Genomic DNA, 13,489 nt, shown 5'->3' with positions numbered 1-13,489 from the left:
TTTTGCCTGAGGGACGACTGAGCCACTGACTTCCAATATTGTATAACTTCCATTGTGTGAGCACACAAGAGCTGTAATACTCACCTATTTAAATGAAAGTGTAAACTATATACTGTATAAGGATTATTATTGATCATTAAAATTCAGCCACCTCTGGAGTCAAATTCAGCAACCATTTAAAAGAGTGCACATTAACAGTTATTTAAGATCAGAGATGAAAAATACTTTATCCCAGGGGTCGGCAACGTTGGCACGCGGCTCGCCAGGGTAAGCACCCTGGCGGGCCAGGCCAGTTTTATTTACCTGCTGACGCGGCAGGTTCGGCCGATTGCGGCCCCCACTGGCCGCGGTTCGCCGTCCCGGGCCAATGGGGGCGGCGAGAAGCCGCGGCCAGCACATCGCTCACCCACGCCGCTTCTCGCCGCCCCCATTGGCCCGGGACGGCGAACCGCGGCCAGTGGGGGCCGGGATCGGCCGAACCTGCCGCGTCAGCAGGTAAATAAAACTGGCCCGGCCCGCCAGGGTCCTTACCCTGGCGAGCCGTGTGCCAACGTTGCCGACCCCTGCTTTATCCAGTTGAAACGAGGAATTTTAGGCAAGTACAATTACTTAAATCAAAATTTAGCCAGGTCAACCTTATGAAAACCGTCAGCATTTTTCATTCTATGCTTAATTTAATATTGTGCAGTTAAACTAGTATACTTATATGCATTATGCAATATTAATATTTTCTTACTATATTTGAGTACAGCACCTAGTACATTGGGACCTTAATCTCAGATGGGTCCTCTAGGCACTACTGGTATAAAAATAATTAATACTTGCTTATTATTGTTACTATATGATCTTTTATAGTTTATACTCAAAACAAATGTAATGTACATTTTAAATTTTTATAACACACCTGTCACATATTTCTTCCATTGAATGATAAATTATAGTAATAATGCAATTACACACAGTACCTTTTCTTCTTCCATGGTAAACGTCCTTGCTTGTAACTTCATTACCAATAGTGGATAAAATTTAAAATGGTATGTTAAAACAACATAATCTATATTTTTGCCTTTGTAGGATTAATTTTATTCCTACACTTTGACAATATAACATAGTATGATTAATTTTATTATTAGAGCAGTAGGCTTAATTTTATTTATATCCTCTGACAACAGAATATAGTTAATAGTACACAAAACAATGTAAATGCTTTACTTTTATCACAGTTCTACAATAGCACCAAATGTATGAACCAAAACCAACTTTTCCCCATCAAGCTGGAAAGGAAAATTTTCTTCACCTGCTAATTTATTTTTTCTGAGCTAGCATGTTGGTTAACCCAATACTAGTGGATCGAATCCTTCAGCACCATGTGCAGGGGCAATCTCAAGCCCCATGACATTTACCCCAGAAATTTTTTCAGTCCTTGTAGATGATCCACAATATATAATCAACAAAAAAAACAACAAAACTTTGATGAAAAAGCAAATTGCAGGTGCAAAAAGAAACTGTTATTTACTGTAACTGTGGTTCTTTGAGATGTGATGCAGATATGCACACACCTAGTGCACTGGAGCCAGATAATTTTGCCTAGGAGTATCTGTAGGTGGAGTGGCGCTCAAGCCTCGTAGCTGAAGCCTATCCCTGGCTAGATGAGCCGCCACGACTCCCCTCAGTTCCTACCAACCATATGTCAAAAGCATAGACTCCAATGCAGACAGGATGGAGGGTGGGTTGTGGAATACATGTTTGTATCGCAGCTCAAAGAGGAGGTTACTTACTGTAAATGGAGGCAGTATGTGTCCCTGTGGAGTGAGCTGTAAGACCCCCAGCAGGGGGAAGTTTGATAGCTTATAGCAGGGGTCGGCAACCTTTCAGAAATGGTGTGCCAAGTCTTCATTTATTCACGCTAATTTAAGGTTTCACATGCCAGTAATACATTTTAACGTTTTTAGAAGATCTCTTTCTATAAGTCTATAATATATAACTAAACTATTGTTGTATGTAAAGTAAATAAGGTTTTTAAAATGTTTAAGAAGCTTCATTTAAAATTAAATTAAAATGCAGAGCTCCCCTGACCGGTGGCCAGGACCCGGGCAGTGTGAATGCCACTGAAAATCAGCTTGCGTGCCACCTTTGGCACACATGCCATAGGTTGCCTACCCCTGGCTTATAGCATTCAAGTATTTGAACAATATGCAGCTCGAGATCCACTTAGAGATCCTTTGTGAGGATATGGCTTGTCCCCTTGATCTCTCCACCATGGCAACAAAGAGAGTCTCAGAGACTTTCTAAAGGGCCTAGCTCTTCGTAGGTAGAATGCTAGGGCATGTCTGTCGTCAAGGGAGTGCCGGGAGAGGCATGTGGTTTTGGAAAGAATACAGGTAAGTGGATTGATTGATTGAGATGGAATTCAGACACAACCCTGGAGAGGAATTTGCGGTGCAAGCATAGAGAAATCTTCTCCTTCTGGAAAACCATGTAGGGAGGGTCTGCCGTCATAGTCACTAGCTGACTGGCCCATCTGGCCAAAGTGATGGCTAGTAGGAATGCAACTTTCATGAAAGGTGGGTCATGGTACTGGTTGCCATAGGTTCGAAGGGTGGTTTTGTGAGGGCTGAGAGGACAAGGTTAAGATCCCACTGGGGCATGGGTTTGACAACAGGTGGGAAGGTTCTGACCAAGCTTTTCATAAATATACTGTCGTTGGGTCCATGAAGAGAGAGCATCCCTCCACTATGGGAAGGAAGGCACTAAATGCCACTAGTTGCACAAAGAGGGAGCTGAGGTTTTCACCCCAGCAGTGTTTTCAGGGTGAAGAAATAATCAAGGACAACTGGGATGGTCACCGTGTCAAGAGAATGGTGATGACAGTGCCCCCACTTCAAGAAGAGGTGCCACTTTGTCTGGTAGCACATTCTGGTGGACTCTTGCCTGCTCTGGTTAAGGATCCATTGGACTGAGGCTGAATATGTACGTTCTATGTTAGACACTGTCACAGGGTTCACTCACCACTAGTGCGCCTCCTGCTGGCTGTCCTGGAAATTTCTCTCTGCCAGGTGTTGCGCTCCCCCTCCGGTGATGTCTTCACCCGTGGTGTCATGCCGTGGTGCCTCTCTCACTCCACGGACTGCAGTCTCCTCTTCGTGGCTTGACCTCTGGCCAGATCACTAAGGTTCTCCCCTTTTGGGGAATTCAAAGTCCTTCCAGACACGCTGTCTGACTGGCAACTCCAACACCCTTGCCACTTCTCAGTGGCTGGTAGGGGAACCCAGGCCTGCTCACTGCACTGGGTTCCAGCCAAGGACCCTATAACAAGCAGCCAAGGTCTCTGCATGGTCCCACCCCTTGCTGCTGTTTCCCTGGCCTTCTTCCTACTTATCTGGCTTCCCCTCTCTCTGGGTTTGCCAGCCTTCCAACTCCCTCCACTCAAGGAGCCTACTTCCCTGAAGCCCCCCATCTGTAGCCAGCTTCCTGGCTTTATAGGCTCCATCTGTTACTGCAAAGGTGAGCCTGTGTGCAATCAGTTAGTTCCCTGTTGCCTGGCTCCTCCTCCAGATGCAGCCTGGGGAATTAATTGGCCAGCTAGGCCATCTTAACCCCTTCCAATCCTGTGTGGGGTGGACACCCCATCATAGATGCCCATCCAAACCCCAGGCCGTGAGGTGAAGAGAGCCTGGGTTGGGATGCCTGAGCCTCCTTTGGTCCTGTTTGAGAAGATCCAGGAATGACTGGAGCCTGACTGGTGGAGAGCTTCAGGTGGTCTGTGAACCAAAACTGCCAGGGCCAGTAGAGTACTATAAGAATGATGATGGTCCGTCCTGGAAAACTTTCTGGAGAACTTGAGGCAGAAGGGGAATTGGGAGAAAGGTATATTGAAGGTCACCCATTCAGGGGAGCAGGAGAACATCACCCTGGGCGTATCTACCTACAGCCCTCCTCAAGCAGTAGATGGGAAGCTTTTGATTAATTTGTGATGCAAAGAGGTCTCATAAGGGAGTACCACACCATGCAACGAGATCAGTCAGGATTATGTCAAATAGTTCCCATTTGTGGTCTATGCAGAGAGTCCTGTTCAGTATGTCAGCCAGAGAATTCTAAGAACTTGAGAGGTACACAACCTGTATGGTCACCTGGTTTCTGACACACCAATTCCTCTGCCTCGGAGCAGAGTGGACGAGATCTCACCCTTCCCTGCTTGTTGACACAGACCACTGTGGTAATGTTTTATATAGGATCTGCACGTGGAGGAAGAATATGAGGGAAAGGAAGGCTTTGCAGGCAAGATGGATTGCCCAGAGTCTCATGATGTTTATGTGTAGCCTGGCTTCCTGTGATGTCCATGCAGCTTGCACTTTGTGGTGATCAAGGTGGACACCCCATTCTGTTAGGGAAGCATCCATCACAATGATGCCCTGTAGCAGGGTGGACACCTGCTCCTGCCTGGAAGGGTCTGAGATAGCCCAGGGAGCAGGCAGCGTGCAGGCTGAGCTGATCGGGGGAAGTGGCTGCACCTGGGGCCACGCCCCAATCAGGCCTCACCTGGCCCTATATAAGAGGCTGGGAGCCAGGAGCTCAGACTCTCTCTCTGCGTTCAGGGAGAGAAGGGCCTGGCTGCAGGGAGCTAGACACAGGGTACCTGTAGTGGAGCAGGGCTGGGGAAAGGCTGAGGAGCTGGGGAACTCCAGCCTGGAAAGCCCCAGGCTGCGGCCTAGTATTAGGCCAAGGGGTACTGGGGCTTGCAGAGGACAGCCCAGGGCTAGTCCAAGGCAACAGGTCCAACCCCCCCTTGCCAGTAATGAGTGGCCTATACTGCAGTGCGCCCCAGGGAGCGGGGGCTAGTTGGTGACTGGCAGTGGCCTAGTGCTGAGGCAAGGTGGGGATAGTGGGTGGGGGTTCCCCAGGGAGAGGAGACCCAGATCTGTGGGGTACTGCCAGGGGACAGCATCCTAGTAATAGGTGCACCTGGTCCTGGGAGGGACACGGGGCCAGAAGTAGGGACAAGCCGGATCACCGGCCTGCAGAGGGAGCTCCAGATGCTGGACGAGCTGATTCCCCGAAGAAACCAGTAGGGGGCGCCGCAGGGGTGAGTCCGGACCGCTACATGGCCCTTGGTATAGGAGGGCTGAAAGGGATCCCGGTCATGACCTTGGATGGATCAGACCACCAAATGAGAGAGGCCAGAATGTCCAAGGGAACAGTGACCCTGGAGTCTATGAGGTCTCTGGTTGGCTTGTAGGTAGAGCGAAGCAAGGCCTGTAGGCACCGCAGGTGAAGTCTCACAAGGGGCGTCATGTAGGTGCAGGCGGCCATGTGTCCCAAAAGAGAGAGGCACTGGCATGCTCTGGTGCAGGGCTTGGGGCGAATGCAGGCAATCAGGGTGCTCATTGTGGAGAACCAGTCCACCAGAAGGAAGGCTCACACAGAGAGCCCCTCTAAAGTTTATTGTCTGTCTAGGTGACTTGTGTTCATTCACGCAGACCCCTAAGGAGGTGTCAAAGAGACTAAATCATGAAGACAACTTCTTGCCACAATTGTCCCACTAAGAAGCCAGTCGTCCAGGTACAGGAATACCGTACAAGTCCCTGGCATCTTATTTGGGCTGCTACGACTACAAACACCTTAGTAAAGACTCTTGGTGCTGTTGCTAGGCTGAAGGGGAGGATGTGAAACCGGTAATGTTGCTGCTCCACCTTGAATCTCAGGAACTTCCTGTGAGACAAGTGGATGGCCACACGGAAGTATGCATCTTTCATGGAGCAATGAATCATGATTCCTCCTAGAGGGAGGGAATTATCAATATCAGTGAGACCAGCCAGAATTTCAGCTTTCTGATTAATATATTTAGCTGACAAAAATCCAGGATGAGCCTCCACCCTTTGCCTTTTTTGGGGATGAGGAAATATGGTGAGTAGAACCCTTTCCCCTGGTATTGAGGCAGGACGACCTCTATCGCACCCTTGAGAAGCAGAGAGTCTGAAGAATCAATTGGTGAGAGGGATCCCCAAAGGGAGTCAGGTGGGAGGGTGATGAGGCAGGAAGGAAAAAAACTGTGTGGAGTATCCATGATGGATCATGTCCAGTACCCAACTGTTCACGGTGATCTTGCTTCAACTGTGGGCAAGGTGGCCACCAAAGATGACAGGGGGTGAGATAGGTGGCATCAAAGGTTGTTCACAGGTCTCAACCCATATCAAAAATGACTCTTGGACTGCAGCTTGGAGAGGATTGAGAAGGTGGCCGGGGCTGGGAAGCGAGCTCTTTGGGACCTCTGTCATCTGTGCGGAGGTAGCTATTGATAGTAGGATGGGTATGCATTAGGCGGATGTAGTCTGAAGGGCTGCCTCTGGTGCTTTTTCCTGGGGGGCAGGGTGTAGATTCCCAGGAACCGCAGAGTAGAACACGAGTGCTTCAGAGACTGCTGAGACTCATCCATCTTGTCATTAAAAAGGTTGGCTTTGTCAAAAGGGAGGTCCTCAATAGTGTTTTGAACCTCTCTCAGGAAACCCAAAGACTGGAGCCAACAGTCTCTGCGCATAACCAGTCTGGTGGCCAAGGAACAGGATTCAGTGTCAGCTGCGCCACCACGGCCTGGAGGGCCACCTTTGCCATCAGTCTCCCCTCATCTACCAAGGCCTGGAACTGGGCCTGGTCATCCTCAGGGAGCTTGTCCTTAAACTCTGCCAGCCCGCAGTAGATACTGAAATCATACTTAGCAAACAGCACCTGGTAGTTGGCTACGCACAACTGCAGCCCCACTGAGGAAAAGATCTTCCTGCTTAGGAGGTCCAACCTTTTCGACCCCTTGTCTGGTGGGCTCAACTTCTGTGGGTGTTGCTGAGCCCGCTCCACAGCTGTTGTTGAACCCACTCCACGGTGAATTAGAGGCCAGGTGCATAAAAAGAAAATTGGTCCCTTTGGCTGGCATGAAATAGCAACTCTTGCCTTTTTCGTGGGAGGAAGACACATGATATGGGCATATGCCAAACCATCCTGGTCAGTGCCAGTATGGTCTTGTGTATGGGAAGGGCCATCCTGGTTGGTCCCTGGGGTTGAAGAATATTCAGGAGATGATGTTGGGATCCTGGACTTCCCCAGCAGAATTTATAGATCACTAGCCCCCCTCTATAGCAGTTCTTGGTATTGACGGGGATCATCCAGTAGAGAGGGTGGCAAAAGGATGACTGCCTGATCCAGTGATGAGGAGGCTCCGATCGGAACTGGCAGTACTGATTCCACATCTTCCTCCTCGTATACCAACGAAGCCAGCTGGTGAGTGGGGAAGGAACAATAAGACCCCCTGATATGTGCCAGACATCTGTAATATGGGTCTTGGGGGCTCCAGTAGGGCCAGAAGGAGGGGGACCACTGGTCTCAGCAGCCTCCATTGAAAGTGATACCAACCTTCCTTGGGGAGATGGGAGGGGGGGGCGTGGAGAAAGAGTCATACCCAGGTGGATAAGGTTGCCTTGGCTGTCCATCTGGGTTTGTGTGACATGGGAGAGACATGGCAGAGACATGGGCTATGTCCTGGGATTCCTCTATGTCAGACAACAATTCCATTGGAAACAGCAAGACTGTTGGTACCGGGGGGTCCCGATCTGATGGATGGGGAAGGAGCCTCTCCTGCAACAGTTCATCCCCAGGCGCAGGAATGTCCAGGAGAATGGACAGGCCTGACAGGAGTGGAGACAGTCTGCATATTGATGAGGTGGCACCGATGGAACATCCAGAGCCACCTTTGGAGTTGGGTGCTCCATGATTCCCAGCACCATGGTCACTGATGGTACCAAAGGATCCTGCTTCTTTTTTACTTTACCCTTTGGCACCGGTTCCACGGGATCAGCCCATAATGTTTCACCCAACCTGGCACAGCTTGGGGAGGAAATGTGCCTCTTATGCGCAATCTGCTGCAGGGATCTGCTCTTATGACCAAAAGAGTGTTTCTTATTCTTGGGGGGGGTGGAGGGGGCTTGTCCTTGGGCTTTGCTGCCAACGACTCTGTGCAGTCTATATGGTTTTATAAAAATATGATAAGTGAATATAATGTAACTGGAATATTCTTCATGCAAAAGGTCTCTTGTTAGGTATCATTACAAAGTTTATAATCTACTGAGCGTGATCATGCTATTTGTATAAATGTACCACTCTTGTATCTAAAACTAGAAATATGAAATATAACTCTGAGGGCCTATTGTAATTATGTAAAGTGTGGGCCATTAAGGATGGTTTGGAACCTTGATGACTCCCATTGTCTGCAGATGGCTGTATTTACCTGTGAGTCTTCCTGTATATGTGTGTGCTGGCAAGTGAGTAATGAAGTCTTGCAGTGACATGTGAACATGTCACCTGAACTGGAATCCATCTTTAACCTGGTGCTTTTCCAGTGAGGGGGGGTGGAAACCCAGAGGGACAAAGGGTTCCCACCTTATGCAAAAGATATATAAAGGGGTGGAAGAGAACAAGCGGAGAGAGGAGCCATCATAAAGAATCCCCTAGCTATCACCTGAGCTGCAACAAGAGCTGTACCAGGGGAAAGAATTGTGCCCAGGCCTGGAAGGTGTCCAGTCTGAGAAAAAACTTACTGAAGCATCTCTGAGGGTGAGATTATCTGTATTCAGTTTGATTAGGCATAGATTTGCGCATTTTATTTTATTTTGCTTGGTGACTTACTTTGTTCTGTCTGTTACTACTTTGAACCACTTAAATCCTACTGTCTGTATTTAATAAAATCACTTTTTATTTAGTAATTTACTCAGAGTATGTATTAATACCTGGGGGAGCAAACAGCTGTGCATATCTCTCTATCAGTGTTATAGAGGGCGAACAATTTATGAGTTTGCCCTGCATAAGCTTTATGTAGGGTAAAACGGATTTATTTGGGTTTAGACCCCATTGGGAGTTGGGCATCTGAGTGCTAAAGACAAGCACACTACTGTGAGCTGCTTTCAGGTAAACTTGCAGCTTTGGGACAAGTGATTCAGACCCTGGATCTGTGTCTGGAGCCAGACGGGAGTGTCTGGCTCAGCAAGACAGAGTGCTGGAGTCCTGAGCTGGCAGGGAAAACAGGAGCAGGGGTAGTCTTTGCACATCGGGTGGCAGCTCCCAAGGGGGTTTCTGTGATCCAACCCGTCACAGACTCCACATCATGGCTTGTGCTCAGAGGGGCACTAGTGGTTGGTCGAGGCCACTGTACCGGGGTGTCTCCCTGGCCAGGATCAGAGTGAGTCTGGGGCCTCAAATCATCTTTGATCAGGAACTTATGGAGTTGGAGCTCACAGGCCTCTCTAGTTCTTGGCGGGAAGGACTTACACATGTCGCACTTCACTGAGATGTGCGCCTCACCCAGACACTAGAGGCACCATTGATGCTCATCACTAATGAAAAAGGAATGAGGGCAGGAGATACAGTTCTTGAAGCCTGGGACCTGGGCATAGCCCTTAGGTAGCAAAGGGTTCTTCTCCCCCGACTGGGGTTCTATACTACACTGTACAATGCTAAACTAAGCTATAAAACTATGAAAAAAATATTTACACGGGTATATACAACAACTCTCTTAATGAAATAAGAGCAAAGGAGGAATAGGGGTTCCAACTCAGGCCTTGTGGAGGTAAGAAGGAACTGTAGTGGCGTCAACCCACACCGTCCCTGATATCCTTGGTTGGAAACACGAGGAAAGACACTGTGCATGTGCAGGTCAATGGACTCTGATTGGAGAAAACTTCTGGACTCAGGAACTTGGCACGCATGCACACCCATGTGCGGAATACACATAAGGACCATCACTCAAAGAAGTAGTAACTGTTTCTTCTTCTTTGAGTAGATGCAGCCATGTATTCCACCTAGGTGATTCACAAGCAGTACACACAAAAGGTGGGGCCTGGAGCCTACTTAAACAACGACTGGTCTACCAAAGTACACATCTGTTCTGCATGCTGCAGTAATGGCATAATAGTTGGTAAACGTATGCACAGGTGATCAAATGGCAGCCCTGCAAAGTCCAATACTGAAACGTCACCTAAAAAGGCCATTGACATAGCAAGTGCCCTCATTGAGTGAGCTTGCAGCTTTTGAGGGAGCGTAGTTGACATGATTTTGATCACTTTAGATGCAGGAAGTTATCCACCTGGTGACTGTCCGCAAAAAGGGGCTTGTCCCTTCTTCCAGTCTGCATATGACAGACAAGGTGAAGCACAAAACAGTTTAGTTCCTGTCCAAGTAAAAGGTGAGGCAGTGCCTGATGTTCAGTGAATGAAGATGCTGCTTCTCCAGGGTTTGTCTGTCTGTGGCTTAGGACAGAACACAGGTAGATACGCTGCTTGATTCAGGTGAAATTGAGTCACTACTTTACATAAAGCTCAATGTGTGGCTGCAAGGTTGCTTTGTCTTCAGACAGCTGAGTAGAAGAAGGCTCTGCCATCACAGCCTGCAACTCATGGAGGTCATAGCCACCAGGAATGCAATCTTTTGACACAGAAGTGGAAAAAAAGGTGCCAAAGACTCAAAGGTCCCATCAGAGCTGCTAAAAGTGTATTGAGGTCCCACAAATGAAATGATTCTTTCACTGGTGGGTGGAGATAAAGGACTCCTTTCAAGAACCTTGCTACCATGGCATTCAAAAATAACAACCTCCACTGGATGGAAGGATGAAATGCCGAAATTGTAGCCACGTGGACCTTCAACAGACTGAGTGCAAGACCTGAAGACTGAAGATGTAACAAGTACTCCAAGATGTCCTGAATCCCAGTCAACATTGGTTGAACCCTAAGGGCCGATGACCACACTGAAAAATGTTCCCATTTGGCCAAATAGGCCAATCTGGTGGAGGGCTTCCTACTATTAAGTAAAACCCGTCGCACAGCCTCCAAACATTGTTCCTATTCCTCATTTAGCCATGGAGGAGCAACACAGTGAAATATAGAGAGACCTGAGTGCAACATGCAAGCTCTGACCATATTTCTGGTCCTGGGCAGTGGGACCCGAGAGAAGAGGACACCCTGTCATACGTTGTCCTGTACTATCCACAACCATATATCTAATTGTCCTCAGCCACATTTGGAGAGGGCCAAGACGCAGCCTGACAAACTGGACAGTGTGAATGCAGCCACGTGAACCAACAGTCATAGGCACACTCAAACTGTAGTTGAAGGTTGAGAGTGCAGTTCCAGACACAGATGACAAATCACCCAAAAACAGATCTGCTGCCAAGGCAACAACAGTGACAAGGAATGTATCATTCCTCGGTTCCAGACCTAGCCCCAGTCTCAACTCTGCAGTCTGTGACAGGGGGAAATCAGGCTATATTACCAACAGCCACTGAGGGTCTGTGACATGTCTAGATGGTGCCAATGAGGTTGTGGCTGTCATGAGTGGGGAGTAGATTCACTGCCACCTGGTATGCCACTGGTGTGGATACAGCTGGTGTCAGAAGAGATGTCACTGGTACAGACTCAACGGACATTCCAGGGTCAGAACCAGAGTAAATGGTATGGGATCCTGCGTGTATACACGGTACCAGGGAATGATTTGAAGGACCTGTTCCATCCCACATGCCAGCAGTAGCACGGCACGCATCCGTACTCTTCTTAGACCAAGAAGAGTCATCACAAGACTTATAGTGATCTCAATTGGTCTTATGAGACTTTTTCCTTGGCACACTCAAGGAGGGGAACAGCTTCTCCATCTCTAGGGGGAATCGCCAGCCCCAGAACATGGAGCAGCAGCATGCACCAAGCCTGGTCAGGGTGGTGCCATGTCATAGAGCCAGGAGAAGGGCTATGGCCACAAGGCATGAGAACTGCCCCCCTATAAGTACTGCTAGGTGGAATTTTCCAGCTTCAATGCACTGGGCACATGCACACACAAGCGCAATACACAGCTGAATCTATTTGAAGAAGAATCTCATTTTCTTCAAAGAATTGTGTACCTGCCATTTTCTTTTTTTCTAAAAATGTATGTCTTCCATTAGCCCAGACCTTCACCCATAGTGTTCTGTTAACTATTTTTCACTCATAGAAGTCCCCAGAAACCAGGACTCACCAACTCAAAGCAGCATCAGACCCTGCCAGAATAACAGATCCAAAATGTGCAGACATATCTCCACTGTTACAATGATCAATACCCCCTACAAAACACCTTTCAACATCAATGGATCCTACATTTGCCTATCACAACATGTGGTGTACCTCATCCAGTGCATTAAATACCCTAACAACTACTATGTGGGGGAACCCAGACAATCACTTCAGTCTCAAATGAATTCACATAGAAAAATTATAAAAGACAAAAACATCCTGTCACCCATGGATGAACACATTTCACAAAGCAATGTCTCCATATCAGACCTCTCAGTTCTCATCCTCAAAAGAAACCTGCACAACACTGTCAGAAGATGAGCCTGGGTACTTAAATTTATAACTCTGCTGGACACTAAAAAAGATGGACTTAGAGATGTTGGTTTTATGGCTCATTACAACAATTTGTAATTGTAACTTACCCTGCTGCCTACTACCCTCCTTTGTCCTACTACTGCAGACGTGTTGATTGTCCACTTCAGTTTAAGTGGTATCCTACAACATGTGTGAACACCATATGCTTAACAATCTGTCCAACCTTGTATTTAGGTTGGCCACTCTGGTCTACCTTCCCCAGGTCTGAGGAAGAACTCTGTGAAGTTTGAAAGCTTGTGCCTTCCACCAACAGAAGTTGGTCCAATAAAAGAAATTAGCTCAGCCTCCTTGTCTCACTTATTTTGAGATACTTTATTCATTGAAATGGTGGCAATGAGGAAATAAACTTTAAAAGAAAATATAAGGATTGTATTTCATGGTTTAAAGGGCAGAAGAAAAAATATTGGAGTATTATATTAAAATGCCACTTAGGTCATATCAATTCAATAAGGTACCTAAGCACGTACAAATCCCACTGTTCGAGTAACATAACGGTGCTCAAAGCTACCTTAAGGCAGCACCTGAAAAATGCCGTACTTTAGGGGACACCTTAACAGCTGCTGCTCCCCTTGGTTGGGGGGTTATTAGGGGCAGAGCTAGAACACAATGCGCTTCAGCAATCCTAACCAATGAAGCATCATTTATAGAGCAGTTATTCACCAGCACAAGTTAGAGAAGCTCTAACTTGTACCAGGGAGCAATTCAGCCACCAGCAGCCTCCAAAGGCAGATCAGGTGGGGACTCCCAGGTGTATCAAGCACTGCTCTGGCAAAACTGAGGATCTGGCCCAAAGTATACTATACTTACACTTAATTAGATCCAAATTAATCCTATTTTTGCTTCTCTGGTTGCATTAATGTTGAAGGCTGGATGACATTTTGGAATGTATTTTTGAAGGGGATATCTTTCTTCAGGTAGGAACTTGACCAGGTTGACTATTTCTTCCTGATCATCATAATTTGCCTTTGCCAGATTCTTAGCTTTGTGAGATTTCTGTGAAAAAAAGATTCTCTCTCTCTCGGATACAGCTGTAGGAAGTATTA

At 47.5% G+C, this 13,489-nt stretch overlaps 1 protein-coding gene across 1 annotated transcript in view; it reads right to left on the bottom strand.

The window, feature by feature from the left end:
* Positions 1 to 13,489, bottom strand: part of CCDC73 (coiled-coil domain containing 73) — a 159,824-nt gene that overhangs the window by 82,695 nt on the left and 63,640 nt on the right. Inside the window, exon 6 of the mRNA XM_054026161.1 lies at positions 966 to 1,001. Coding sequence (XP_053882136.1) covers positions 966 to 1,001 — 36 coding nt within the window. The remainder of the gene's footprint in view (positions 1 to 965; positions 1,002 to 13,489) is intronic.

This window comes from Malaclemys terrapin, chromosome 4 (genome assembly GCF_027887155.1).
Source record: "Malaclemys terrapin pileata isolate rMalTer1 chromosome 4, rMalTer1.hap1, whole genome shotgun sequence".
Taxonomy (NCBI): domain Eukaryota; kingdom Metazoa; phylum Chordata; order Testudines; family Emydidae; genus Malaclemys; species Malaclemys terrapin.
Note: the sequence above shows the minus strand (reverse complement) of the source record. Positions and strands in the feature narration are given on the sequence as shown.